The 25,907-nt window shown below is 53.7% G+C and overlaps 10 protein-coding genes and 3 non-coding genes across 13 annotated transcripts; 6 read left to right on the forward strand and 7 right to left on the reverse strand.

Moving 5' to 3' along the window:
• Positions 1 to 185: 185 nt before the first annotated feature.
• GLOTRDRAFT_t8 lies at positions 186 to 269 on the forward strand. The gene has a single exon. It is a non-coding gene; the product is annotated as a tRNA-Lys (tRNA).
• Positions 270 to 1,951: 1,682 nt separating this feature from the next.
• GLOTRDRAFT_t16 lies at positions 1,952 to 2,035 on the reverse strand. Its single transcript has one exon. It is a non-coding gene; the product is annotated as a tRNA-Lys (tRNA).
• A 58-nt stretch (positions 2,036 to 2,093) lies between these two features.
• On the reverse strand, positions 2,094 to 5,089 carry GLOTRDRAFT_69104 (MCM-domain-containing protein). Its single transcript, XM_007863076.1, has 13 exons — positions 4,907 to 5,089; positions 4,722 to 4,848; positions 4,087 to 4,665; positions 3,824 to 4,034; positions 3,633 to 3,778; positions 3,498 to 3,581; positions 3,208 to 3,444; positions 3,068 to 3,151; positions 2,888 to 3,012; positions 2,702 to 2,830; positions 2,299 to 2,638; positions 2,224 to 2,240; positions 2,094 to 2,174 (listed from the first exon to the last, which is right to left on the reverse strand). Exons 1-13 carry the CDS (start codon positions 5,050 to 5,052, stop codon positions 2,162 to 2,164), a joined length of 2,238 nt encoding a protein of 745 aa, XP_007861267.1. The 5' UTR covers positions 5,053 to 5,089; the 3' UTR covers positions 2,094 to 2,161.
• A 121-nt stretch (positions 5,090 to 5,210) lies between these two features.
• GLOTRDRAFT_t9 lies at positions 5,211 to 5,283 on the forward strand. Its single transcript has one exon. It is a non-coding gene; the product is annotated as a tRNA-Thr (tRNA).
• A 153-nt stretch (positions 5,284 to 5,436) lies between these two features.
• GLOTRDRAFT_69108 (uncharacterized protein) lies at positions 5,437 to 7,102 on the forward strand. Its single transcript, XM_007863077.1, has 9 exons — positions 5,437 to 5,627; positions 5,680 to 5,756; positions 5,813 to 5,935; positions 6,000 to 6,088; positions 6,145 to 6,388; positions 6,441 to 6,533; positions 6,584 to 6,684; positions 6,737 to 6,805; positions 6,868 to 7,102. Exons 1-9 carry the CDS (start codon positions 5,551 to 5,553, stop codon positions 6,991 to 6,993), a joined length of 999 nt encoding a protein of 332 aa, XP_007861268.1. The 5' UTR covers positions 5,437 to 5,550; the 3' UTR covers positions 6,994 to 7,102.
• A 362-nt stretch (positions 7,103 to 7,464) lies between these two features.
• On the forward strand, positions 7,465 to 8,067 carry GLOTRDRAFT_109249 (uncharacterized protein). The gene has a single exon (XM_007863078.1). The coding sequence runs from the start codon at positions 7,530 to 7,532 to the stop codon at positions 7,980 to 7,982; it is 453 nt and encodes a 150-aa protein (XP_007861269.1). The 5' UTR covers positions 7,465 to 7,529; the 3' UTR covers positions 7,983 to 8,067.
• A 2,958-nt stretch (positions 8,068 to 11,025) lies between these two features.
• GLOTRDRAFT_29709 (WD40 repeat-like protein) lies at positions 11,026 to 13,432 on the reverse strand (the record flags this gene model as incomplete). The annotated part of the gene is made up of 9 exons (XM_007861956.1): positions 11,026 to 11,163; positions 11,217 to 11,333; positions 11,387 to 11,496; positions 11,545 to 11,839; positions 11,896 to 12,345; positions 12,424 to 12,479; positions 12,531 to 12,626; positions 12,676 to 12,799; positions 12,860 to 13,432. 9 exons carry the CDS (start codon positions 13,430 to 13,432, stop codon positions 11,026 to 11,028), a joined length of 1,959 nt encoding a protein of 652 aa, XP_007860147.1.
• Positions 13,433 to 13,963: 531 nt separating this feature from the next.
• On the reverse strand, positions 13,964 to 14,884 carry GLOTRDRAFT_135572 (uncharacterized protein; the record flags this gene model as incomplete). Its single annotated transcript, XM_007863079.1, has 3 exons — positions 14,869 to 14,884; positions 14,711 to 14,815; positions 13,964 to 14,660 (listed from the first exon to the last, which is right to left on the reverse strand). Exons 1-3 carry the CDS (start codon positions 14,871 to 14,873, stop codon positions 13,964 to 13,966), a joined length of 807 nt encoding a protein of 268 aa, XP_007861270.1. The 5' UTR covers positions 14,874 to 14,884.
• Positions 14,885 to 15,021: 137 nt separating this feature from the next.
• Positions 15,022 to 16,214, forward strand: GLOTRDRAFT_109251 (HSP20-like chaperone). Its single transcript, XM_007863080.1, has 5 exons — positions 15,022 to 15,187; positions 15,278 to 15,378; positions 15,441 to 15,510; positions 15,577 to 15,861; positions 15,920 to 16,214. Exons 1-5 carry the CDS (start codon positions 15,128 to 15,130, stop codon positions 16,040 to 16,042), a joined length of 639 nt encoding a protein of 212 aa, XP_007861271.1. The 5' UTR covers positions 15,022 to 15,127; the 3' UTR covers positions 16,043 to 16,214.
• Positions 16,215 to 16,679: 465 nt separating this feature from the next.
• Positions 16,680 to 17,952, forward strand: GLOTRDRAFT_113484 (NAD P-binding protein; the record flags this gene model as incomplete). The annotated part of the gene is made up of 7 exons (XM_007863081.1): positions 16,680 to 16,746; positions 16,795 to 17,014; positions 17,086 to 17,132; positions 17,185 to 17,262; positions 17,330 to 17,386; positions 17,452 to 17,546; positions 17,603 to 17,952. The coding sequence occupies 7 exons, from the start codon at positions 16,680 to 16,682 to the stop codon at positions 17,888 to 17,890; spliced, it is 852 nt and encodes a 283-aa protein (XP_007861272.1). The 3' UTR covers positions 17,891 to 17,952.
• Positions 17,953 to 18,199: 247 nt separating this feature from the next.
• On the reverse strand, positions 18,200 to 19,031 carry GLOTRDRAFT_109252 (uncharacterized protein). The gene is made up of 2 exons (XM_007863082.1): positions 18,877 to 19,031; positions 18,200 to 18,815 (listed from the first exon to the last, which is right to left on the reverse strand). The coding sequence occupies exons 1-2, from the start codon at positions 18,900 to 18,902 to the stop codon at positions 18,218 to 18,220; spliced, it is 624 nt and encodes a 207-aa protein (XP_007861273.1). The 5' UTR covers positions 18,903 to 19,031; the 3' UTR covers positions 18,200 to 18,217.
• A 3,316-nt stretch (positions 19,032 to 22,347) lies between these two features.
• Positions 22,348 to 24,328, reverse strand: GLOTRDRAFT_135576 (PLC-like phosphodiesterase; the record flags this gene model as incomplete). Its single annotated transcript, XM_007863083.1, has 11 exons — positions 22,348 to 22,597; positions 22,658 to 22,721; positions 22,783 to 23,038; positions 23,100 to 23,140; positions 23,197 to 23,235; positions 23,291 to 23,499; positions 23,563 to 23,668; positions 23,737 to 23,805; positions 23,862 to 23,913; positions 24,060 to 24,115; positions 24,179 to 24,328. The coding sequence occupies 11 exons, from the start codon at positions 24,326 to 24,328 to the stop codon at positions 22,488 to 22,490; spliced, it is 1,152 nt and encodes a 383-aa protein (XP_007861274.1). The 3' UTR covers positions 22,348 to 22,487.
• Positions 24,329 to 24,610: 282 nt separating this feature from the next.
• Positions 24,611 to 25,005, reverse strand: GLOTRDRAFT_97944 (uncharacterized protein). The gene is made up of 2 exons (XM_007863084.1): positions 24,785 to 25,005; positions 24,611 to 24,728 (listed from the first exon to the last, which is right to left on the reverse strand). Exons 1-2 carry the CDS (start codon positions 24,912 to 24,914, stop codon positions 24,643 to 24,645), a joined length of 216 nt encoding a protein of 71 aa, XP_007861275.1. The 5' UTR covers positions 24,915 to 25,005; the 3' UTR covers positions 24,611 to 24,642.
• Between the last annotated feature and the right edge of the window lie 902 nt (positions 25,006 to 25,907).

The following is a 25,907-nucleotide window of genomic DNA, read 5'->3' on the forward strand; positions in this document are numbered from 1 at the left end:
AGGCACAGTCTTCTCGGCGGCTATCCGTAGTTGCGGGGGTGATCGATCATAGTAAGTAGCGCACCAACAGCAAACCAACAGTGGCAGTGAACTAGGATGGACGTCGACTCCGAAGCAGGAATTGCAGCGTGAGCTCGAATCGGGAGGTTGCCCTACATATTGCTGGTGCATTAGGCGCCCTCGACGCCCGCCTAGCTCAATCGGATAGAGCGTCAGACTCTTATGACTAGGCGATCTGAAGGCTGCGAGTTCGACCCTCGCGGTGGGCTAGTGTTTTTTACTCCTTGCCTGAACTGTCTGAAATGACTATTTTCATCCCTTCTATCTCCTTGCAGCTGCCCATCCGGGCCATCCCTTGTCCCTCCCCTCTCAGCTTCTTGCCACTACCCACAATACTGTAGTGGCTTCTCTTATGCACCTTTGTACAAACACTTTGTATTGGGTTGAGGAAGAACTTGGGTATTGGTATCCGGCCTCTGTCGACGGTCATGGAACCATTAGCATTGAAACATGACAGGGTAACTTCATAATGTTATTCCTATGTTCACATGTACGCCAGGCTCGGTTGACAGGCTGCTTGAAAAGGATCTTGGAAATTTCCATGTCTACAGTGACTCGGAAAAGTATCTGGACACCCTACTATGTCTGAATTCTAAAATCCATGTACTTCGGCAGACTGACACCCCCTATGTAACATTGGTGCCATTTTCTATAGGGTGCCAAGGACTACCTGACACACCTACCAAAAGTTGTAGATACTGCTGCTTATAGGAGATATGGTCAATGGAAGTTGTGTCTTATTTGGCACTTGAGAGAATCCACCACTCTACCCTGAGGGCACCTGCTTCGGGCTTCACTATACCTCTTTCATGTAGCTCAGGTGCCATAGAATAGGATCCCATATGCATGGCTACTGAGGTCTGCTCAAGGGCTTGCTGAAAATTGCACAAGAAATATTGACTGTGCATAATGTATTATATACAGATACATGAAAATGGAGAGGTATTAAGTCTTTGAGTTTGTAAATTGGATAATTGAGGCTAATAAATTATGGGGATTAGGGAAGTGAAGCTGCCCTAGTAATAGAGGGATCCCCAGCTGGTGACTATCTCGGGTATAGCACAGTATCTAATTTTTTCAATCTTTTATTCCTTGGGCTATGCAGTGCCTGGCAAGATAACCAGGTGCTGGTCAGAGAGCTTGGACCTTGCATCTGTCATTATCATAAAAGATTACCAAGAGACTGTGTGGTCCATGGGCAGCTCATATTTCAACCAAGCTTGCCCAGGTGACCTACTGCAGCCATTGGTATAGCCTCAGTATCTCGAGCTACAGACAAATGAGCATGCACATTGTATACATCTACAAGTGCCATTTAGTATGCAACTTCTGTTTCTCAGGGAGCCTGAGCCTACAAAGGATATACTTTTTTTGAAACCTGCAGTGTCCAGATACTTTTGTGAGTCACTGTACATGGAAGAGCTTGTTGCAGTCCCCGACTCCCACGGTAGTTGGGAGGAGGGTTCTGTCGGGAAGAAATGGTCGCTCCACCATACAACTCGCTCTCGCCGTGAGAACCTCATGTAAGCAACGTCCCGACCGGACCGACGCCACTTTCGTTTCGACTTGAAGACAACTGCCCACACACACCTGACGTGAAAGGTCAAAGTGATGCAGTGCATAGCATTCGATAAAAGGATGCATTGACACAAGTGAGGCTGACAAATGTGACTAGTATCTCTGAGCGGGAACTGGGAGGAAGCCCCTTTAAATACTGATGTAGATATAAGACAGGACTTTATCGATACTGTGTATGTGTCCGCATGCGTCAAAACTGGCATTCCGCAACTTGACCAGACACTAGTACTGGAATACTTGATGGTTTCTGACTGGAGTCGGGGATTGGCGCTTGCGCCGCTACGATCAATACAAGATGACAAAAATAAGTGCTAGCCCACCGCGAGGGTCGAACTCGCAGCCTTCAGATCGCCTAGTCATAAGAGTCTGACGCTCTATCCGATTGAGCTAGGCGGGCATGAAACCTGTCATAGTATTGTAGTCATAACAATTTGTCACTTGGAAGCCATCCAATTGAACCTAATGATACAGCAGCTCCGAAATACGAGAAAACACAGCAATACAAAGCAATCTACGAGTAAACTCACACTCCAACCCTACCCGGAGTGTCAGCAGGGGTAAGAATCTAAGAAGGAAAGATCTCACCGATGAACAACCTTCTTCTGTTGTTTGAGGGTCAAGTTGAGTCAGTGTGGCAGCTGTCAACCACTGGACACGTACTTGTCCCGAGAACCTGATTATTTCCCTCTTCTCTAATACGAACAACGTCCGCTCAAGCGCATGGCTTGAAAATCCTTGTTGCGTGACGAATTCTTTCACCAAGCTTTGGTAACTCGTGCTCCATCCGACTGGGAGCCTCCGTCGCAGTTCTTTCTCAATCTGGTTCATCTCATCATGCAATGCTCCTCGGGACAGGCCTTCCACTGATCCAGCAGAAACAGCATCCATCGTAGAGAATTTGAACAGTCGAATTGCCTCATCGACGTGGTGATTCTTGACCACTGGTGACAAAGTCATTTTCGCGAGGGATTCCGATATCCGGATTATGGCTTCCAGTTGACTGTAATGATATCAATAAATTAGGGTTAGCACGGCGCGTAGCTGGGGCAGGAAAGACACGAACCGAACTGTTATAGGTATGGAGCTGCGCTCATCGTTATCTCTCTCGACCTGCTGTACTTGTTTGCGTAGATCCACGAAGTGACTGCTCAATTTCTCTTGTGCTTCCGCGGACAGCCGAGGGGCACATTTACTAGTGAACATTGGTTAATAAATAAAGGCCGATAACTTGATTTAGCAGCAGACTCACGCCTTGCAGTACGCGATGTATCTTTTCATCTTGTCGATATCAATCTCACCCACTGCCTCCCCATTTTCGTCAGCCGCCTGGTTCGGCCTATTCATATGAATGTTCATGACATGTTTTGCGATCATCTACACAAGTCACGTCGGATTCAATAACATGAGGCTAGCTACTTGTAGTACTCACTCTGTCTCTTTGTTCGTTATGTTCATCCTTGACGATGAAAATCATGTCGAAACGTGAAAGGATGGTGGTTTGAAAGTCTATGTTCTGGACCAGCACGGGTGAAAACGAGGCTTCCCTACCCTAACAGACGGTCCACGTACCTCACCCGGACTTCGACCCTCATCATACCGGCCCCAGACAGGGTTTGCAGCTGCCAGAACACTGGTACGTGAATTCAGTACAGTTGTGATACCTGCCTTGGCGATGGAGATGGTTTGTTGTTCCATCGCCTCATGTATGGCCACTCGATCTTCATCACGCATCTTGTCAAATTCATCAATGCATACTACACCGGCATCGGCAAGGACCATCGCGCCACCCTCAAGATAGAACTCCCTCTGCAGCCACATACCTTAATCGGGTAATACTGACAGTGAGAATAGTTACTCACCGAGACGGAATCCCTCTGTACGGATGCTGTCAAGCCGGCTGCACTGGATCCTTTGCCCGAAGTATACACTGCAATCGGTGCAACCTATCCTTACCAATCAATATACAAATAAGATGCAAGACGGACGGAATGCACCTTTTCCACGAATTTCAGCAACTGACTTTTCGCAGTCCCCGGGTCTCCGAGCAGTAGAACATTTATGTCTCCTCGTAATCGCATGCCGTCTGGTAGGACTTTCTTCGAGCCTCCGAATAGTAGGCACGTGATAGCCTTCTTGATGTCTGCACAAATGAATAGAACCCCCGCCACAGAGGCGAAATGCATACCCAGACTGCCATAAATACTGGGGCCGACACTTCTCGCAAACCGCTCATAAAATCCTTCACTTCGTGCCATCTCTCCGAATTCTTCCTCTTCTTCAGGCGAGAATTGAACCCCGAAAGGGTTCGATCCGCCCGCCGCGCCTGTAGCGGAAGAGAGTTCAAGGTGAACTAGCCGTAGATATGGAGTCCTGAGAGCGGAGCTACTTGACCCTTTCTGAACAATGATAAGGCACTGGCAAAAGTATCAAGCACAATCTAGGACTCACGTTCTTAGCTGACTGGAATGTTGAATAGATACCAGTGGCTACTATCCTGGACCCCGGCACGGCCTTCCCTGTCAAGTACCTATCCGCCGATAGGAGCATGTGCCTCGGCAATTCGCCAACGGGAACCATGTCCGGAGCCTCTTGAAGTTTTAGAATTTGATGATCGGAGAATGTTGATTTCGAGTGGACGATAATGTAAGGGTCGAGAGGACAATCCTTCTTCTGATTCGGGAGTTCTGGCGCATCGCAGACCCGAGGTAGCCCCTTGTCAGAACCACCACCCAAACCACCCAAACCGCTTGGAGGGTAGATGATTTTGGTCGAACGGCAGGCACGACATTGAAGATGGAGCTTCGTCGCGCGGGAAGAGAGGACTGAGGCAGATATGACAATACCAGGAACACGAACCAGTTTGCTCATGGTGTTCGCGGTCAGTTCCCGGAACTGTTGCAAGTTGAGCCCAGACTTGATTGCGACCTGGATTTTAGGTATTGACTGCGCCAGCTCGGCCACATCGTCGGAACCACTGGCAAGCGGAAAGAGAATGGTTCGGGCCGCGGTGGTAGCAGCGGTCTCAAACTTGGATATCCCAGACCGTGTCAATCTTGACAGAGCGATGAACATACTGCACTCACCAGGGGCAATACATCTGAAGGTCTGTCTTGTATTGCGTGTGCAAGTTCATCATTGTACAACCCAACATGTCGGAGGTCGACTTCTAACTGATAATGTTTGAGAAGAAGATTTCCCCGAAGCTTGTCCCTAAATTCTCGAAGTCAGCTACCAGAGAGACCACTGCGACTCGTCGGCGACTACTCGCCTGTAGATGAACTCTCCGCCAACACGATATTGTAGTAAGAAGTCGAGCAAGAGTTTCTCTGTCTCAGCGGGAGAATCCGGAGAGGTAACAGGGGGCTGATCGTGTACAGAGACTGAATAGACCCGGTTCGCGTCGAAGCCAGACATGGTGGTGTTGTGGAGGAAGTCGCGTCGCGAGCGACGCGCTGTGACCGTGGTAATACTTAATTCAATAATTAGGGAGAGAATTCAGGTTTAGGGCCGGCGCAAACGCGTCATATTGTGAAAGGATTGATAATATATAGTACTTAGGCACATAATGCTTATCCCGCATAGCTCAGTTGGTAGAGCGCGACACTAGTAATGTCGAGGTCAGTCGTTCGAGTCGGCTTGTGGGAATTATTGTTGAGGTAAGCTTTTCGATGTCATTCTTTGTGAAATCCTGTTATTCTCACTGGTGCCAGTGGACGGAGACAGCGCCTTTTTTCTGGCTTTCGTTTGTGCTTGTGTGACCCAGTCGCTCCGAGCCGTGTGGCAGTGCTTAGTGTGAACGCCACACTTGCTACTACTCTATACAACGCGCTACGGGAGTTGAGTCTTTCGTACTCTCATACTCCCATTACCTCGTCGACCTTTGCTAGCTTTGTGGAATCCTAAAAGCCTACCATGAGCGCCATGGACACTGACGATGCATCCGTGGTACTCCCGCCCAGCACTACGACGTCGGGTCTGTCACTGTCATTGTGCGTGTGAGAGCAAGACTAGAAGTCTCGGGTTGAACAGTGATTGATACAGACATCCGCTCCCTATTCTGAACATATCAGAACACCTCACGCGACTGAAGCTACAGACAAATTCGACTCTACCCTTTGGTGCGTGGATCGCCGGTATGGAGTTCATATCAGTCACGCTTACGCGTGGGCCTCAGTCCTGGGTGCCCTGCTGGGCACTCAAAATGGCCGGGAGATCGAGATCGTCAATACTTTTGAACTTGCCGTAGATGAAGGGGAGAAAGTGGATCATGGATTCCTCGTGTCCAGAAGAGATCAATGTATGCTGCATAATCCAAGGTGCATCTGAGTTACCCTGACTATCAAGACTGTCACCCTGTTCAGACAAACAGGTGTTCCCATCCTTAGAGTTCATAGGCTGGTATTCCGTTGCCCCAGAACCAACAGCGCGTCATATAGCTCTTCACGAGCAAGTCTGTGGCCTTCTACCATACTGCATATCGTATCTCCTGACATCCCATTCTCCTAGTTCACGAGCTACGCCTCCACGCCACTCCTTCTCCTCCTTCAGCCAACCGCCACAAGACCGGTGGGGTCATCTACAGACGTCACAGCACAGACACTTCCGTTCAAAGCATACGAGCCGACGATCGAGATTCGCGATAGGAAGACCAGATGGATGTTCATCGAGGCATCCTACAACGTCGAGACTGGCGAAGCCGAGCGGATAGCTGTGGATTGGACAGCTAGAGGAGGCGAGGGCGGCACTAGCGGTAAGCCCTTGGGCGGACCTTGCGCGTATCAGCTGCTTACTTATTCCTCAAGTGGAATCTCATCTGCAGACTCAGAGAGCTGCAGTCCAAATGCTACACGATCGAATATTGGTACTGGTGCAATATGTTACCAGTGTCCTTGCAGGTGAGTCAAAATTTGGCTTCCTTGCGCGACGCTCTCCGACTGGATGGTAGGCCAAGCGCCAAAGGATTACATCGCTCTGCGCTCGCTATCGGCTTTGATTGCTTCCCTCCCAGCCAGTGAAAGTCCAGCGTTCAGAGAAGAATTCGACACTGTATGGAAGCTACGTTCGATTTGCTATTTGTTGCTGATTGCTCCCATTACAGGAATATGCAGATGTGCAACTTACCGCATATCTATCGACTCTCACGAAATCTGCAAATATCCTAAACGAGGTGAGTGGTACCATACACTTCCCTTATGCGGTTTCTGAGTATCGCTACTACTAAATCACTAGCTCGTCGACAAGCACCTCCTGGTCGCGTCCGGCGGAAGAGACGACGCGCGTGGTCAAGGCGGGCCCAGAAGACGAGGAATGGGTAGACAGGGAGGGATACCTGGGGACTGGGACCGAATGCATTGAGGTTATGTTCATCGCTCTCGCCAGCCTTCTTAGCTTGCTACCAGCGCGTTGTACAATACTGTTGTTGTGATTGTATGCATGCCTCGACAAATGACGCGTTGACTCGAGGTGGTTTCATCGAGGAGGGTCCATTTGATGAATGGTCCAATTGAGGAATACTTGGCCTGCTGTCAGTGTCACAGTGTGACATCGAGCGTCACTGAGATGCGGATCATGTGATGCAACTTCGCGTACGCACGCGTGTCGTCATTGACTGTGGCGGGAAGAAGGCTGTGGAAATTATCTCATTCGATCTGCGAGGCCAAGCCATTTCGCGGAGTGAGCGGCGTATATAATGAGTATGCCCAAGGAAGACCTGCACTTGATATTCCCCCAGAATACTCTTCGAGAACCGAGCTAAACTTCGCACAAAAATGCAGCGCGTCCACAACCTCTTATGCATGCTCGAGCGGCTGTCGCTTCCTGCCGTTACAGCCGAATCCTGCACTTCAGGCCTCCTGGCGTCAGCTCTTACATCACGGCCCAAGTCACCTACCATGCTCCTCGGTGGAATAGTGGCGTACTCTAACCCAGTGAAGCAAAAGCTCCTGAACGTCGATCCGGCAATACTGGACGAGCAGAGAGGGCCGGGCGAGGTTAGCAAGGAATGTGCGTTAGCGATGGCTAGGGGTGCATTGCACAACGTAGGGGTTCTGGATGTGGAAGGGCAGGGGGTCGGCATCAGCACCACAGGCTTCCTCAACGGTGGACCTCCGGGACGAGAAGGAGAAGTATGGATTGGATGTTGTTGGAAATTCAAAGACAGCACAGGCAGCCGAGCTAAACAGTACTGGGTCAAGAACGGGAAAGGAAGTATCGATGGGCAGGAGCATGAGGAAGCGGCTGACCAGCGGGATCAAGAGAAGCTGTGGGTAGTGGACAAAGCACTGGATCTGTTAACGGAGGTCGTAGAGGAATTGGAAAGCAAGGCGAAGGCAGGGAAGTTATAGTACTGTTACAGTAGAGTTCATGCCAAAGCGTGTACGGCTATCCAGAATATATTCGGTATTTGAAACGGGCCACCGTACCACTCGCCTGCATGCGTGGAAAGTTGAACATTGCAACGTCGTATTCCTGGGCGATCGCTGCAAGTTGGCTTGACTGTGAGTAACCCAAGAGTAACCTCCAGTTTCCAGAGGACCGGGGCTGAATGTGCATTATCGGCACCAGTCGGGATGGTTCAAGGATCGTCCGGATGGGTTCGGACTGTGAACTTGCTTGACCCTTAGTTCGAAGCAGTCGGAGAAACCACATTTTACGGCATGAAGCTATACGTGATTCAAAGCTGCAGCCTCCAGAAGGCTGTAAACCTTTTGTTCCACGGACTAGTGACCATATTGACTTTCAGAAATCAGATAAAAGAAACACCTTTTCAGCACCCGTGATGAGGCTTGAGGACAACTTTCCACCTAGACATCACATCTCTTCGCCGAGCCGACACCCCGACCCCGCATAAGGGTGCCCCGCGACTTGCCCTTGTAAGTCGTGCACTACATCTTCATCCACATGGGTACATCTTGATGCGTATGATCAATGCCGCCGTCTCAGACAGACCATGTTCCGTACAGTCCCGTAACACTGTTTTATCCAGCACATGCCCACCAGACGCATGGCTCGAATTGGAGCACCGGACCGCATATCTGTTGTTATCTAACGATGGTCTGACGTCCGACTCACTCTTTTGCGCCAGGCCCGAGGAAGGACTCGGACTGTTGGCCATCTTACTATACATCATGCATCCTGCGCGATAGGCACCCCTTTTGCGTTGTACCTGGCTCTTGTCGGCGCATGAACTCCCACGGGTTCTCTTTCTTGAAATCAGCTGGCACTGGATACCCCGGTCCAGTATCTGTTCTGCTAGATCGTTGGTGGTGGCGGCAACATTGGCAGCGCCGTCGCCGACCGTAGCTTCTCTCACTGACCATCTCGATATAGGCTATCCATGGAGCTATCTTACTCGAGTACCATGTTGTGCAACCTTGTGAGGATTTGTATCCCAGATACTATTCCGTCGCGCTCTCCGGCGAGCTTAGGGCCCCCAGTTGTCAATTCCCTCGGAGCCTGCTCTAGAAGCCAGTATCACGTCCGGACCAGTAGAAACAAGCCGATGTATCACCATGTCCTCTAGGATATTCCCCAGGTGAGGTTGTATTTCTACGCATCAAATCATAATCAACGAGGGTACGCTCGTTACTGAAGGAATGATGCAATACCTCGGGTTCCCAGACGTTCCGCTTGCTACCGATACGGCGTGTTGGACAGAGTAGGATATATAATGACAAGGGATCAGGTCCTTGGGCGCGTTTTCTCATCTTTGGCGGGTCATGTGTGACTGGCATCGTTCGCACCGTTGCCAGTATCAGTCACTGACAGGATTGCTTCCGACACTGCAGGAAGATATGAGGTGGGCAGCATTGACTCCTCTTTTGTGTCAGGTATACAGGAATCCCAATGTAGACCTTGTCATAACGAATAGCCGCCCCTTCCCAGGTACTCACAAATATGAGTATTTCGCCGAATGTGCGGGGCAGCGGGGCACCCGGTAGCTTGCCTAATAGTGCGCGCCAGTTACGGGTCAGTAGCAGCTACGTTCTATCCTATGATTTCAAAGAATCTGATGTCTAGATTGGCGGAAGTCCGTTTATCCTAGTAGAGCGTGCTTGTTATACAGAATGAAAACTAGGGAGTGACAGACAGTTGCCAAGTTGCAAATGTCAGCCAGCCACTCGCGGATTCGTCCCAGCGTCAATGATTGATAGTATCGGAAAGCAGAAAATGGTACATCGCTAGGAGATGATCAATCAGTTAGTTCCTGATCCTCTGCATCAATTTATATTCTCGTTTGACTGTTTATCAGATCCCGTCCCACAGCATATATTTTCATTGCTCCGAAGGATGGGCGATGATGGCATTCTTTCAAGGGGCCGCCCATACCACCGTTATCATGGAAGACCCTAGGAACTTATGCTGGTAATTAAATCCTCTGTGCTACCAGAGGGAACATGCACAACTGAAGTGCCCACTCCATTCGCTTTCCACCGGGGATTTCTTTGGGGTGATTGTTCAATCGATCTGTCTCGTTTGATGCGCCCATTCATAGTGCATCTTGTAGATGCTCTTTCGACAGGTCCAGATGGTACTGGCTCTGCCGAATGCAGGTTCAGGATTACATCAGCCTCTCAGGCTGCCCTCAAGATGAAACCGTTACCGCTCGGCACGTGATATGCGCGTTATATGCGCGTTATATGCTACCCTCGTGTCATGCTTTCTGGACTGTGCAGTCGGATTGGCTACACCTTGTTCTCGTGTGAATGAGGGAAGAAATCCTTGGTAGCCATCAGGAAGTTCGCCGTGAAGCGCACTTCTCGCACTCCCGCTGGGCGCCGATTCTTCTTCCACCGGATTCTAAATCAACATGGGGACCACCCTTTTTCTGGGCACAGGCCGTTCTGCTGACTTCTGATAGACGCGGTCAGAAGTCTGCCTCCCGTGGTTCGTACAAGATATCCGCACGTACGGGTGATGGACCACTTTGACCCTCGGCCTGGACATAGCAGGGAGAACAACTTAGGGACGACGGATACGCCGCGCTTGAGGCGACAGCGGTCGGTATCGTCATGCACAAGTCGACTGCAGGGCGCGGCTAGGCTGTCGATGGTCATTTCCACGCCGTAGAATTATTTCAAGCCGCTGGGCAGAGCAATGGTCCGCCTCTCCCCCCTCCAAGTTCCAGCGCTCGTTCTGGGATATCAACTCACATTACTTGAGTGCACTTCTCCGCAGGTGGGTGGATGGCTGTCCAACCGTGCTTGATGGTACACAGCGGATTGTACTCTATGCAGCCTTAACAAATAATATTTCTGGCGAAAGTCTACAGGAACGTGTAATGTGATATATGCTACATTGAGTGAGTGAGTACCTGCTTGACTTGCTTGATAATGGAGTCCATCATGAGAGACGAGTACGCAGCCTGGCTGACCTGAATTACGTGAATCATAAAGCCCAGATCTTCACCATGGCATCCCGACCGCCAGACACAAGATAGCGGTCCATGTATCTTAGTTTCTCCACTGGGCGAGTGTGGCCGTTCGTCAGCAATGTGGAATGTTGCATACTGGTACGGTTATAAATCTATCAGAGCAAATGAGCAACGGGCTCGAGGAAGACACGATGATCAAACCGACTTTTATGCCGTTTTCGCCCGTGGCGGCGACGACCTTCCTGCTGTCGAATTGCAGGGAGGTGACAGCATGATCGTACTTGAGTGTTTCGAAGATACCGCCTGTTCGCAGGTCCCATATCTCAACCATCCTATCAGACCATCATGTCTCCACATCAAGCATGTCGCACTCACTCGAATGCTCTTATCGAGACTACCGCTTGCAATATGAAGCTCGTCGAATTGCAAGCAAGTTACTGGCCCCGTATGCCCCAGCAATGTTCTATGTGTCTGGCCAGTACGCACTAGTCTCTGATTCAGCATAGCGTAAGACGAGATGATGCTTTACTCACTATCCCACATCCGGACGGCCCCGTCGCCGCTTCCGCTCACTAGAGCATACCCCCAGAATTGCACCGCTCCTACGAAGTCCTGGTACATTTCCCAACTACCATCGGCATATGGAGGTGTAGGTACAGCAAAAGAACCAGCTGCGGCCGCGGCCCCAGGGATGAGATGCGCAGGCAACGTCGACCCGGGGGTCGACGACGTAGGATGCGAGATCGCCCAAAGGATGTCCATGGTCATCACACATTGACCTGTACTCAGATCCCATTGCCGAAGCGTCTTGTCCGAAGCTCCCGTGACCTGCGAATTGTACCTCAATGTTAGGCCTAAGTCGAATGGCTCATGGCAGAACCCACCAGACAATCATCTTCGAAGTACAAGGTCGACACCGCTTTGCTGTGTCCCTCCAGGACGCGCACACAGGGACCTGGTTTATCCCCTTCATTCCCATGGGTACCATTTCGTATTGACTTGACGCCGTTCGGCTTCTCGACCAGTTCGCCGTCATCCTCGTGGCTCTCGTCCCCTTCAGCCACAACACTCAGATTCCCAACCTCACCCACGCCTTCCCAGTCATCCTCCTCGTCCACTCTTCTGAGATCCCATAATCTCACGTTACCGTCCTCTCCACCAGTTAGGCACACATTATCCTCCACTTGTATGCATTTAACAGCACCATTGTGTCCGCGTAGCCGCCCTATCTCCTCACCAGTGAGCAGGTCCCATACTCGAGGCTGACTATCCTCTTGGGAGGCTGTCACTAGTGTTCCATACGGCTCCGAGAAGTCAAGAGCTGTGATGGGTGTCTGGTGGCTATCGAGAGTCTACAGACGTAAACATGCCGTCAGCGAACATATTGTATGTGACGGGTGATGAGATCGTACCATGAATGCTACCCCAGGAGGTAGTTCATCATGCTCAGACGGCAAGAATAAGGGCCCTACGACCAAACTCACTAGAGTGTACGTAGGGTACAATGCTCCTCACTCACCTTTGCGTCGCCGCGAGCTATGAGGGACCTGCGAAGGGGGTCTTGGCGCTCCGCGTGCACTCAGCTCCAAGTCGAGCTGTTCACGGACACCTTCGACTATGATCCGGTAAATAATAGCGACACCTCGTGCACCTGTAAGACTTACGTTCATCATCGAGCTCCAGATCATCTTCCTGAAGTTTCAGGAGATCCTGCTCGAGTTTCTCCCTTATTTTGTCTAACGCCTCAATCTTATGGGTGATCTCCGTAATTTCATTATTTATGAGCGTCTTGACACAGTAGGACATTTTAACTCGAATTGTGATGAGACTGAAGTCATAGGCACTCACTCGCTTCACGTGGAGGTTCTCCTTGTCGCGCTTAATCTCTTCGGACTGACGCTTGAGCTCCTCCACACCGAGTTTCTTACCCGCAGCTAAGCTCTCCCGACCTCTTCTCCTCCCTCGGCCCCTTTCCTTCCGTCCTCGCCCACCCACCATTACGATATCATCCTCGCTCGCCACGCTCTGAGACTCGTGATTGCTCTCGTGCTCCTCCTCATCCATCAGCATACCCCTCGCACTCATGCCCAGCCTCCGCAAACCCAACTTCTCGCCGACCTCCACATTCCTCGTCTGTCTCCTGCGCGACCGACTCTTCTCTGCACTGGGGATGGTCGCGTTGAACCCGCGCAAGAGACTGACGTCGTTGGCGACGCCCTCCGGATCCGGGACCTCCGCGTCCAGCAGCTCCTCGGTCGCCTCCACAATCTGGAGGTCACGCGACGTCACCCTGCGCCCATTCAGGCTCATGCGCAGTGGGGCGCGCCCTAGGGTCGCGAAGTCGAGTGCACGGGAGTCTGAGGACGACTTGCCTCTCAAGGTCGCTTTCGGGCGCGAAGACACGGTTGCGGCAGTGTTCATCATCTTCGGGGTCATAATAACGGGTGCCACTACGAGATTGCGTTGAGGAACATGCTAAGTTGCATTGCGCTCGACAAACACGCAAACCAAAAACGTACAGTCGGATAGGATCCTATTCGAGTCGCCCCGCCGGTGAAACGGAGCCATGATAGCCTTGGATACCACCTCCAACTTACTAGGGCCGGAGGACAAGGAAGAAGCAGAGGCCGCTGCAGCGTCAGTGACGACTGGCTCGGGTACGGCGCGACCATTGCGCCTCTTGTCTCTGCTGGGCGTGCCGCCCGAGTTCGCCATGGCGGCAGCGAGGGTGGGTCGGTCGGTAGTAGGGGAGAACTTGGAGGTTGGTCGGAGTAAAACGCGTCCAGAGGCTCGTTACGGCAAGCTGTAGATGCCGTGGGACCCCGTGGACCTGACCGCATACTTTCCACGCCTCAGCGTCGTTACCCGCGAATATGCAAGATCGAGTATTATAATGCTGCGAATAAGGATACAAAGTGCTAAGAAGTACAGTGCAAGAGAGGCGTAGCTGTCTCAGGGAGTCCAACCCAGATCAAAGATAACATCAAACCCATAGGGACGAAGGTCGTATTCCCTCCTCAGCCAAGGCAAACTCGGCCGTAAGGTTGGAAGCTCTGGCGGGGCGGAAGTGGTATCGGTGGTTGAGGGTGCCTCTTCAGAGGCGGCCTCGCCAGCAGGTAACGGCACACCCAAAGGAGAGCTTGCGTCTGCACTTGTTGACCGCCTCCATATCGAAGCACTGAACATGTCGCGCAACCGCGTCCCAAATGGTGAGGGAGAGCCAGAATCGGACCCGGCAGCGTCATTTTGTTTGGTCGCATCGGTGGAAGAGCTGTGAAGGTCTGCGTGTCCAGATGAACTATCCAGAGCGTCGGATGTATTCCTTGATGTCAAGGTCTTCTCCAGCCTTTCCTTCTCCTCTTTCACCATCTCCAGCTGCACCTTGAGGATGCTGACCCTCTCCCACTCTGTGACATTGAACGGCTTGAACATCCCGCCGAAAGACCAGTCAACCCAACACCGATCTGTCAGGCGCATGACAGTGGGCTTGGGAATGGAGAGGTCGAAGTTTTGCACAGTGGCATCCCATGCATCAGAGAAAGTGGTGATGTTCTCTGACCATGGCCTGGCGAGAGGACTGGTTATAGAGATTGGCTGCCAGTAGCAGGATGACATGAACAGCGCCGTAAGAAGGCTGATGCAGTAGAAGCTATGCGAGTTTCAGCAACTAAATTTCAGGCGGTGAATGATGATACGCACCAAGGGCGCGCATGAAGAATCAAGGAAAGCAGGAAAAGCACGAGGAAATACGGCTGCGCGGTCGGTACAGGGATTATCAGCAGAGGCAAAAACCACCGCGTACAACTATAGCAAGCCCCGTTAGTCTCTGCATCAACATACAGCGTCGATATACGTACAGCATCACCACGATGGACGTCGACAGAGGACGAAGAACTTCACTGTACTGCTGGAGATGCGCGAATTGCCACAGCGATCGCGCACGTGGAAGTGACATGCGACGTGCTGTGACGACACCGTGACATGTCAAGCGATTTCATTCCTGATCTTTCTGGGTCTTTCCAACGTTTTTATAAAAGTGCTGTACAATAGACGCCCATAGCACTATATCAGTCGTTGTATCCAGACCTACAATCATCCTGCTGCCTTTTTGCAACGATGCCGAACCATCCTGAAGTGCTGTGGGCTCAGCGTAGTTCGGAAACCGACGAGGCAAAGGTGAGAGGACTGTTCAGTCGCGGATGGAATGCGGGGTACGCGTCTTTGAACAACGAAGGCTGATCTCGCGTCTTCATTGCGATGCTACAGAATGTCATCTACTTCACCGTGAACCTGCCCGATATCATCGAGTCAACACTCGAGTACAACCTCACCCCTACGCACATTTCATTCAAGGCGAAAGCTGGAAAGTCCGTTCTGCTTTCTACGATCGAGATGGGAGTTGTCGGTACTCATGCCATTCTTGTCGCAGCGCGTCCAAGGGGATCGAGGAGAAAGAATACGCCTTCGAATTTGACCTCTTCGCTGAGGTTGATCCAGAGGTACGTTTTCATAGATTATTGATTACCCCGAGCAACCCACTGATAATCTTATCGCGTGGCACACAGCATTCATCCCGCCGCCTGAACTCCCGCGACTTCTTCATCGTTCTGCGAAAGAAGGAGAAGAAAGCCGAGTACTGGCCGCGTCTAACAAAGGAGAAGATCAAGACGCCCTTCCTGAAGACGGACTTCAGCAAGTGGGTCGATGAAGACGAGCAGGAGGGTGATGACTTGAAGGTGGACGACGACTTCGACATGGGCGGCATGGGCGGTATGGGTGGTATGCCAGGAATGGGTGGTATGGGTGGTATGCCAGGAATGGGTGGCATGGGAGACATGGACTTCGAGAAGGTACGTTCTTTTTGTCCGTTGCTGGTGCACCATGGCTCATCCTGCGTATCTCCACTAGATGATGGCTGAGATGGGCAGTGGTGCTGGACCGTCTGGATCAGGTGCAGAGGAGGAGGGTGGCGAGTCAGACTCCGATGACGACGGCCCTCCTCCCCTGGAGGAGCCTGCCAAGGCTTCATGAAAAAAATGGATACTATTCCAGTGCATCAACTGTAGAAGAGGCTTTGCTAATGTAGCTATTATTTGCTATCTTGCTTCTTTGATTCGTTCAACATTCTGCTGTGGTTATTCGCCAGTTTATTGTGTTAGTGCGCCCTCTGGTTTCTCCCTATGCTACCCCGCGTTATTCTGCAGTTGTCAGATCGATTGCTGCGTGTACAGCTCGGTGCTATTGAGGAAACGAGTTCAGGTAAGTCCAATTGACGGTTGTCTTCTCATCTGAATATGCATATTATTCCAGTATCCTGTCTCCACTCGGCTGGCCTCACGGCTGAGCGCATACAATAACGCTTCCTTTCTGTTTTTGACCGCCTACGTATACCCTCGGCATTCTCGAATATATAGTTATCCTTTCGCAGAACCGAAGGTCCCGCGGGGTCAGATAAGGGCCGTCCTAGCTGCCGCCTACTGGGTAAGTGAGTCGGGATGACTGGAACTGAGTCTTGTGGTTGCATTTGGAGATCGGCGGAGTTCTCAAATATGTTTTGCTCACGTCTGACAAATCTGTCGAGAAGCAAAGTATATTATATCTGTCGTTGAGCAGAACGGGAATCGCCTTCCCCCCCCCCCCTTCCCCCCTCTCCCACCTATCACTAAAGATGTCCGAGCCCCAGGTCTGGTTCGTCACAGGATGCTCCTCCGGGATTGGACGAGAGGTCGTACTCGGTCAGTACTTTGCAGGCATCACGGAGACCCAGTCTAAAGATGTTTTAGCTGCCCTCAATGCTGGGCATAGGGTCATTGCGACCGCACGTAAGCCAGAGGCTTTGGCAGACCTAGTGGATAAGGGTGCACATGGTCTGGGACTCGATGTCTCTGGGTCATCCGCCGAGCTTGCGAAGGGTGTAGAGCCGGCACTCGCTGTCTATGGGCGCATTGACGTGCTAGTCAATAATGCGGCTCAGATCATGTTGGGCGCCATCGAAGAGACAAGGTAGCAGTTTGTCCTGTACCGTGAACGGTATGGGTAAGGGGGGGGGGGCTGACATCGTGGAACCTATGTAGTGAAGAAGAGGTCCAGAAGATATTCCAAGTCAATCTATTCGGACCTCGTATGTGCTTCCCTACATCCTACGAGCTGTGATGATTCGAAGCCCTCCTTAGTTAATCTTATTCGCCTCATTCTTCCGCATATGCGTGAGCGGAAGTCCGGTACCATCGTAAATGTAGGATCTCAAGGAGGTAAGACCAGTGGATCTATTTCGTGTCCGACTTTGCTTGCTCAACCTTCCTCTGTCCGAGTCTACAGGAACCTTGGGCTTCACTGGAATGTCCTCCTATTGCGGAACCAAGTTCGCTCTGACTGGTAAGTCTAGTGGCCATGGGATTACCTCTCAAGTGTTTGACAGCGGCTGTCCGACAATGCTCCAGGCTACACGGAGATATTGGATGCCGAAGTGAAGCATCTCGGTATCAGAGCCGTCTATCTCGAACTTGGCAACTTCAGGACAGACATCCTTGACCCGGTACGGCTTCTTCATTTCCATTCCAGGCTGGACACTCACATCTCCCTCGCCTGAAGAAAGTGAAGATGCTTCGCGCGTCTCGCTCGATCCCTGACTATCACACTCCTGACTCCGCTCTGACCGCTGGCGAAGCTTATATTCAGGCAACCAGTGGAAACCAGCCTGGCGACGCGAAGAAGGCTGGCGAAGTCATCGTGCGGATATGCTCCGGGAAGGATGAGAGGGGGATCCCAGAGCGCCTGCCTCTGGGCACCGATGCGGTTGCGAATGGGAAGGCGAAATTTCGCAGTCTCCTGGAAAATATCGAGAAATGGGAAGATATATCGAGGAGCACAGATTTCTGATGATGTTGATAGGATAAAATGCAACTCAAAGAAGATTTTCCTGGGGAGGCCCAAGAATGTGGACTCACACTATGAGGAGCTATGTGAACTGACGGTCTAGCTAGGTCACTCCTGCGAGAGGGCTGTCGCCTCATTCCGCGCTGTGAAAAATCACCCGCCGCTCCCTTACTAGGGGTTGCCGATCAAGCCAGATACCTGCATCAATCTTTATTCAAGCAGTGTTACATCCGCGAAAGCACAATCAAATAACGAATAGAATAATAATACAAGCTGTATGTATTATGATAGCAATACAGAATGATGATGGCAGCGCGTCAAGACGACCAACTATGCCTCGGCCCACCTCCATGTTCTCACCTCTATCATGAAGCCCTTCTTCGTTCCATCAACGTCCGTGGTGGTCAACACAGTAATGCCATTATCCTGGAACAAGACATTCTCTTCACTAACGTCCCGATGCAATATTTGCAGCGCAGTGCTTGACGAAGGCTCGCCCGAGGCCCCATCACCCTCATCGGTAACGGGTTTCGGCTCATCTGCCGGAGCACAGTTGGGAACGGTATGGGGGCCGCCACTGGGCCCACTGCCAGAGCCCTCACTCCGCCTGAGGGCTATGACATATCTCCGGCGTCGGCGCGTTTCAGCATTGATATTAACGTTCTCCTTTTCCTCTCCATGAGCAGCAGTGTTGGATGAATCCGACCCTGCGTCCTTTGACGTTCTTAGGAGGAAGCTCTCTTTCAGCGTGTCCAAGATGATAGCCCGATTCCCGTGACTGCCTGACGGGACGCCGTCCGACGTAGTAGTAGCTTCCTCCTCGTCGATGTCCATCCGGGGGTCGTCCACAGTATCGAGCAGGCATCCCTTGGCTTTAGGTTCAGGTGGGAACAAGATAGACTTCAACGTCGACGGGTCATACTTAAATCTAGGGCAGTGAACGGGGGTCAGAAAATAATAGGGAATCGAATACATCATTGGAAACTTACCCAGGTTCGTTATGAGTGGCTCCCATGCCGAAGACCACGGTCGGGGCAAGCAAGGCACTCTCCTTCGGTTCAAGACTCAGCAGCTTCCTCCGCTTCCGTGAGCGACTCTTCCTCTCAGCCCACGGATCGCATTCGAAATCGGCGGTGGACACAGCAGAGGAGCCGCCAAAGATAGCCTGGCGACGTTCTGTGTATTCCCGCAATCGCTGGGGGCGGTTAAAATAACTCCTAGCGTGGGCGGTACCCTTCTGGCGAGATCAAGGACTGTGAGCAATAACCGCAGAAAACAAAAAGAGGACACACATACCGCCAAAAACTCAACACTTAGAATCTCAATCGCAGCGCCGTCGTGCCCATTCCCCCACCCGGCGCTCACGAGACTCCTCCCATCATCCTCAACACCATCCACCTCCTCTTCCTCCTCTTCCTCAGTAGTCACCTCCCCATCAGCCTGCTCCAAACCGGCCCCACCACCACTAACCGTGCACTCGGCCCCATACCCGCCCAAAAACCTGCCAAGCGAAACACCCCCGCCACCCTTGCTCACCATACTTTGCATAACCCTCACCACAACCCTCATATCCCGCCCCTCCCTCCTCGCCCTGCGCGCCCCACTCCACGTGACGAACCCCGCGTGTAGCGCGCACAAGAACAAATCCGAATCGTCCGTGTACACCCTCGCCGCATGCTCCTCCGATATGCCGCCGCCCCATATGCGCCGCTTCCCATTGCCCTTCAGGCCCGGCGCGGCCTCGGAGTTGGTGTGCATGTCCGGGAGGTACAGCGCCGGGATCAGGATCTCCGCGCGCACCTCCTTGGGCTTCGCCTCGAAGCTCGAGGGGATCCCCACGCCGCGGAGCGAGTCGAGCAGGGGGTGGCCGCGGTACGGGAACGGCGTGCGCGGGTAGACGAACGTCCCGAGGTTGACGATCTCCCTTTGTACGGGCGGCGGCTTCACCGCCTGCCTTGACGTCTCAGCCCCGAGCGAGGCGGAGGGTACCTGCAGCGGCATCACACCTGGAGGGGCGGAGGCGATAGGCGGCGGCGTGCGTGGTTGTAGCTGGGTGGGCGGGAGGATCAGAGGGATAGGGACTAGACCGGTGGATTGCGACGGCTGTGGGTGCGCTACATGGGGATGCGGGATCGCGGAGTGAGCTTGTGAGGGCGAGGGGCCTGCGCTGAACGAATGCGAGTGCGTTAACGAGTGCTGCGGTGGCGGCGCGTTCGGGTCGGTCGGGATGGACAGGTCCAAGATGTGCGTATGTGGGCGAGGGTGGGGATGTAGTGGCTGCGATGTATGTGATATATTGTGACTTGCAGGCGGGGGTTGGCTATGGGCATGGTGAGGGATATGCGGACGCGCCAAACTTGGTTCGGGCGGTGGCAGGCGATCCTAGGTAGGTTGATAGATTGAGCATGACGATGACTCCCAAGGAAAAGTAACACGTACTATCTGAGGTTGCGGGACGCTCGAAGGCAGTAGCCCACTTTCAACCGGTCGTCCCGCACCGGTCATACGCGGGCTAAGCTGGTGATGATGGAGCAGATGGTGGTGGTGAGGATGGTGCTGGGCGTGGATGATGCGCTCCCTATCGCGTTCTCTTGGGTCGCCGCGCAGGATCTCCCGCTCCGTCCTCTCGCGTTCCCTCTCTCGCTCCCTCTCCATCTCCCGGTCTCGCTTTCTTCCATTTCGTTCCGGACTGGAGGTAAGGCTGTGAGAATGCGCCAGTGGCCCGTCGTCCCTGAAATCCCTCTCCTTCTTCATTTCCATCTCTCTCCTCTCCCTGTCTCTCTCTCTTTCACGCTCCCTCTCTCTTTCCGCGGCCAAACCAGGTATGCCATACTTGACCCTCTCGCGGTCTCTCGGCTCGCGATCCCTCTCCCGCAGTTCACGCTCCCTCTCATACTCCCTCCTCTGTTCCCGCTCCCTGATCAGCGCCTCCTCCGGCATACCACCATAGTGACGTCCATGGCCTCCCTCCATATGCGGCGTAGCAGTTCTACCGCCATGAGTATTAGCGCTCTTACTTCCGGTCACAGAGGGCGTCACAGTCACGGGCTGCACGTGCGCCCTAGGAGGAGGGGCAGGCGGGGGGCCCTGGGGACGGGGGAGCGACAGGCTGCCCATGGCCGGCGAGGACGTTTTGGTGGAGACCCCCGAGTGCCCGGGGGGTCCTCCGGTGTACATAGGGGAGGGGTCGGACAAAGCAACTGGCATGGAGACTGGGACGGGCGTGCTGAGAGGATAGGCGGAGGACGACGGGGGCGGGGGAGAGCGGGGCCGGGAAGGGCCGCCGCGCTGGATCGGGTAGAGCTGGAAGGACTGGACCGAGGCGGCGTTGGACCGGGGCGGGCGCATGTCGCGGTCGTGTGGGGGCGGCGGCGGGCCGGCATGGTGCGAGTACTCGACGGGGCCTGCGCCGGCCCCAGACGGCGGCGGGGGATACATGGACGAGGGCGGTCTATGGTCGTATGGGCTCGAGTGCGAGTGATGCGACGGCGGGCGCTGGGAGGGCGGCGCTGACGGGACCGGCCTGACATCAACGGCATTGTACGAGTCGTTGCGCTGGCCGTGGCTCGAGTGCTTGTGTCCGCCATGGGACACGAGCTCCGGGTTCAGCGGGCGTGGGCCGCCACTGACGCCGCCGCGATGAAGGCCCGGATCGTACGCATCTTGCATGATCGACGACGGCGGGGGGAGATGCGGCGTGTGGCCCGAGTGCTGGTGGCCGTACTCGCCGCCGTACGAGCTCTGCGACATGTGCCGCGGATACGAGGCCTGCGGCGGCGGGTGCTGGATTCTGTCGCGGTCGACGGGCGAGACATGCGGCTGGTCTAGTGGGCGTTGCTGGTGCTGTTGCTGCTGATGGTGCTGCGGCGGCGGCGGGGAGCGCGGGGCGGGCGGCGGCGGGTGCCTGCGCCTGTCCTCTGAGGGCGAGTCCTGGAGGAGGGCGGCGACGTTCATGGCAGCGAGGACGCAGGGCGCGGGGACGGCGGGGACAGCAGAGACAAGGGACGAGCGCGGAGGGAAGCCGGTGTTGACACGCACAACTGAAAAGAAATGGAAATGACGCCGATCACGTCCTGGATCGAGATCCTTATCTGGTTTACGACATCCACACGTGGCGGTGACTTCTCGCTATATTCGGAAATCCGCGCGCGGTGTATTCGCGGGACCCCGCCGCGCGGTGCTCGCGTCGACGTCCAGGCCACGGGCGACGGCGTCGAACAGCGTCTTGTCGTCGCTCGAGACAGCGACGGCGCGCGTCCCGATCACCAGATCGCCTGATCACAGGAACGGCGCTTCCGAAGAAGCGCACCGTCCGGATCGTCCCTCTGCCGCCACAGCTCATCCAGACCCGCGTCGCAGTCCATGAGCGAACTCGGGACACTCCTATCATTAGACCCTGCGCGAGTCGTGTCATGCGACCGGGGTGCTCCACGACGCGTGTAGTCAAATTAAAGAGCTTCGTTCTCCGAGCTTGTCTAGTAAGCTTTATGTCCCTATGCAGCCACCGATTATGCCCCGAACCGATCAAGGTCGTCTATACATCCCCATTATAATCGTACATCGTTCGTATCATCTGCCACCGTTTGAAGGGGCGGGCGCCTTAACGTCTGCCCATATAGCGGTCCAGGCAGCTGAACACTCGCTGCTTCGGGTAACGCGGCGCAACAGGCAAGTTCTGCTGACTGGCCCAGCGACGGACAACATCAGGATCTGCCACAGTCACATCACATCAACGTTCGTGCCCGTCAGATGAGCCCCGAGTGAACTCACAATCCGTGATGATCCCATCTACCTTCCAGTTCATCATCCGCTCAACGACGTTCAATCTATTAACCTGGTGGTTTCAATGCAGGTGGGCAAAAGGCCATATTCAAATACCAAAGACGATGACTCACAGTCCAAGGCTTAACCCTAACCCCGAGCCTCCTAGCCTCCTCCACCATCTCCCTCGTCACAAACCCTTCATAAGCCTCGCCCTCCGGGTCGACACCGCGCGAGCGGAGCGCAGTCGCTGCAGGGCTGATAATATCCGCTCGGATGGAGTGAGCGGCCTGCGCTATCTGCTCCCCGAGCGTCGGCCCAGGGAACGAGGACAGCTTGAGACCGGCGAGCCAGGGTGAGGGCTCCGTTTCCGTTTCAGCAGCAGTTTCACTGGAGAATTTGATGAGGAATGTCAGAAGACTCGAGTCGTGGTAAGGGTGCGAAGGCTTACTCGTCAATCAGCGCGGACGTCATAACCGTGGGATCCAAGCTCTTGAGAATAGGTCAATATCTAGCTATGTCGATCCAATAACACAGACAGTCCGTACCTTCATGGCAACCAGGGTCCGCCAGTCAAAGCTCTGGTACTGTACCAAATCTGTCAGTAACAGATAAGCCCTACAATACACAGCCGGCACGCACAGTAATGGCATCCATCCTCCCGCTGTCCTTGAACGCCTCGTACTGTTTCTCGACGAAGGTCAAGGGGTCCCGCGTCCGGTTATCCCAGTTGGCATCAACCTTCGACTCGATGTTGAGCAGGACCCGGTGCTGGGGATCGGCACACTCGAGGAAAGAGAACAGCTCCTTCAGGGTTGATATCGGCGTATGCGGGAACGTCAACTGATGAGCTACAATGATGCAGGGCGGCATCAGCGCATTGCAGACGACGCATGAGAACAGCAGACACCCACGATACCCAAGCTGCCTCTTTGATCCACAGTCCAGGGTCTTTAGCTGCGCCAGCGTAAGGTTGGCGACGAACTTCCCGACGTAAGGATAGTCGGGATCGTCTGGGAACTGTTGTTGAAGCGAGCATGTCCGATTGTGTTAGCATCTGCTACGCGACGAGGGAATGGGGGGCGTACAGCCGGCCCAGTATCGATGCATTTCTGCGGCGTTATGTTCTCGTCGTGCCAGACCACCACTACTCCGTCCTGCGAAGGAGGGAAGTGTCAGGACATGAAAGGATGATTGCATTTGGGATACGTACCTTCGTGATACCATTATCCAACTCTAGCGTAGTAGCACCGTTAATTAATCCCCTGTTCACGATAACCTGGTTAGCATTGCCACCCCCATAGTAATGAACATCGTGGTCCGCAGTAGAGGTAGAATTGCCCAGGTCTCGAGAGGCATGGAACATTCCACGGAACACGATGCAACCAGCAGCAGAACACATGCTACATACCAAGCGAACCCGGGGAGCGTATTTTCGACCGTGTTTCCCCTCCCTCCACGATGAGCCTACACCGCCGCGTGCGTTAGCATCTAATCGCAAACACGCTGCGGCGACCGATCGCTGCGCACCTGGATATCAAAGAACAGCGCGCGACCGTGCCCGGCGGCACCTCCCGACCCCGACGCGCCAAGGACGACCTCCTGCGCGGGCAGCGCGAACAGCGCGCGCGCGTGCGCGGCGACGAACGCGAAGACGGAAACGGCGGATGGAGGGATCATCCTGCGACGCCCTCTGGCTTCGGAGAGAGGAAGCTGGCTAGCTGAAGCGGGGGCTCGACGCGCTGAGCTGGCAACGTGGGCATTACATATTATGTACTATGGGTTCTGCTTCTGCCTGCCCAAAGCAGGGTCGACGCTCTCCCCCTGCCTTCGAGCGCGTTTCTCGGAGTTGGATCTTCTGCTCACGAACGTGAACCCGGGATATTTGCGGAAGGCAAGCGTTGCGCGATACGAGATAGGGCATATCATGCCTTGATACGAGGAACGTGTATAGGAGGTTGGAGCCGACCGACGCACGCGCCTGATCCCTCGATTCACCGCTTGAAGCATGGATTTACCTTTTGACTTTCGATAAAGGGGTTCGAGCGGGAGCGTGGTACGTGATTCGCAAATTCTGAAGGTTTGAATTCCGTATTATCTTCCTCAGCTGCCAACGATGCTGACTGTGTTATGCAGCGTCCGGGAGGTTAGCAAGACTGCAGAGATTATGGAGAGTATCTTGGAGACGAGTTGTTTCTGGACGCGAACGTGCATCGACGAGACGCCGTCCGCATGCGTGCGTGGCGGTAAAGTTGGACGCTCTCATATTCCAAACGGGCGTCTACGTCATTCTTCCTGAGCGTCTCAGTCGGCTTCAAAATATGCTACAAACGCGCCGCGCCTGGGGAGACTCCGTACTAGGCTGTACCTCTTCCGGCCGACGCAAATCGTTCAGTTGTCCGGCGGTCCTGCCACAATCACATTCGTCGATGCGTTCCGGCCACCTTTCGAACCCGGGTGACGCAGGTGCTCTCATAGCAAGAATCCGAAGCTCGCGAGATGCTAGAGTTGGGATTCTTCTAATATGCCTCCCGAAGGCAGTCGCTATTCCAGGTTCCCATTGGGTAAGCATGCCCCCAATACTCCGAGTATTATCCTGACCGCTGACGGCCACCCTGGATGGTCCGAATAGCACATTCAGACGTTCGGGCATGGAATCAGAATTGCTATGATATCCAGAACAGAGTCGTATGCAGAACTCCCGCGTTATTCACCACGAACGTGCGCCCTTCACGGAGACATTGAACTAGCTTCTCAGCAGGTTCGATAGGTTTCTGCTATCCGCGGTTGTCTTGCTTTGCCAGCGATTCTGAGTAATCATCAGCTCATTTCACTACTCTGCGCTTAAGCTGTGGATACTCCCACTGGTCAAAACCCGCCCCTCCCTAACCAGAACACGTACTACGGTGACATCCGCTATACGCGCTGCACTCAATGCTGCGCTCTTCCCGTCAGGACGTCCGTCCGCTCAGGGGTTTAGCTATGCAGATCTTGTACATAGGCGGTTTGGCCCCGCCGTGCTCAGTCCTCTGGCCTTCGCGCTATGTTGACGCCGCGTTCTAGTCCTAGTCCCTGCTTTCACGCTTTATGCTCGTCACGAAGACCCCCTGTAATCGACAATATCCCCTGCCTGCACTGACCACGTACCGCGAAAGGGCGCATCTTTTGTCGCATCGTTCTCTCTTCATCTCCATCTGCGTCTCTACTCTCGCGACCACGGGACAGGGAATGAATATATTGGGCTCGGGATCCAACGCCG

The sequence above is a fragment of the Gloeophyllum trabeum genome, assembly GCF_000344685.1.
Source record: "Gloeophyllum trabeum ATCC 11539 unplaced genomic scaffold GLOTRscaffold_00001, whole genome shotgun sequence".
Lineage (NCBI taxonomy): Eukaryota > Fungi > Basidiomycota > Agaricomycetes > Gloeophyllales > Gloeophyllaceae > Gloeophyllum > Gloeophyllum trabeum.

Excerpts from the sequence above, each read along its gene's own strand:
- GLOTRDRAFT_69104 (XM_007863076.1), bottom strand. The coding sequence starts at position 5,052 with ATGTCTGGCTTCGACGCGAACCGGGTCTATTCAGTCTCTGTACACGAT. Across the intron at positions 4,849-4,906 it reads GGCGGAGAGTTCATCTACAG|GGACAAGCTTCGGGGAAATC; the intron begins GCGAGTAGTCGC and ends TCGAGAATTTAG. Across the intron at positions 4,666-4,721 it reads CTTCAGATGTATTGCCCCTG|TTTGAGACCGCTGCTACCAC; the intron begins GTGAGTGCAGTA and ends GGGATATCCAAG.
- GLOTRDRAFT_69108 (XM_007863077.1), top strand. The coding sequence starts at position 5,551 with ATGAGCGCCATGGACACTGACGATGCATCCGTGGTACTCCCGCCCAGC. Across the intron at positions 6,389-6,440 it reads AGGCGAGGGCGGCACTAGCG|TGGAATCTCATCTGCAGACT; the intron begins GTAAGCCCTTGG and ends TTATTCCTCAAG. Across the intron at positions 6,685-6,736 it reads TCAGAGAAGAATTCGACACT|GAATATGCAGATGTGCAACT; the intron begins GTATGGAAGCTA and ends CTCCCATTACAG.
- GLOTRDRAFT_109249 (XM_007863078.1), top strand. The coding sequence starts at position 7,530 with ATGCTCCTCGGTGGAATAGTGGCGTACTCTAACCCAGTGAAGCAAAAG.
- GLOTRDRAFT_109251 (XM_007863080.1), top strand. The coding sequence starts at position 15,128 with ATGCCGAACCATCCTGAAGTGCTGTGGGCTCAGCGTAGTTCGGAAACC. Across the intron at positions 15,511-15,576 it reads TCGCTGAGGTTGATCCAGAG|CATTCATCCCGCCGCCTGAA; the intron begins GTACGTTTTCAT and ends CGTGGCACACAG. Across the intron at positions 15,862-15,919 it reads GAGACATGGACTTCGAGAAG|ATGATGGCTGAGATGGGCAG; the intron begins GTACGTTCTTTT and ends TATCTCCACTAG.
- GLOTRDRAFT_109252 (XM_007863082.1), bottom strand. The coding sequence starts at position 18,902 with ATGGGAGCCACTCATAACGAACCTGG. Across the intron at positions 18,816-18,876 it reads GCCACTCATAACGAACCTGG|ATTTAAGTATGACCCGTCGA; the intron begins GTAAGTTTCCAA and ends TCACTGCCCTAG.
- GLOTRDRAFT_97944 (XM_007863084.1), bottom strand. The coding sequence starts at position 24,914 with ATGAGAGCGTCCAACTTTACCGCCACGCACGCATGCGGACGGCGTCTC. Across the intron at positions 24,729-24,784 it reads TCTTGCTAACCTCCCGGACG|CTTCAGAATTTGCGAATCAC; the intron begins CTGCATAACACA and ends CGGAATTCAAAC.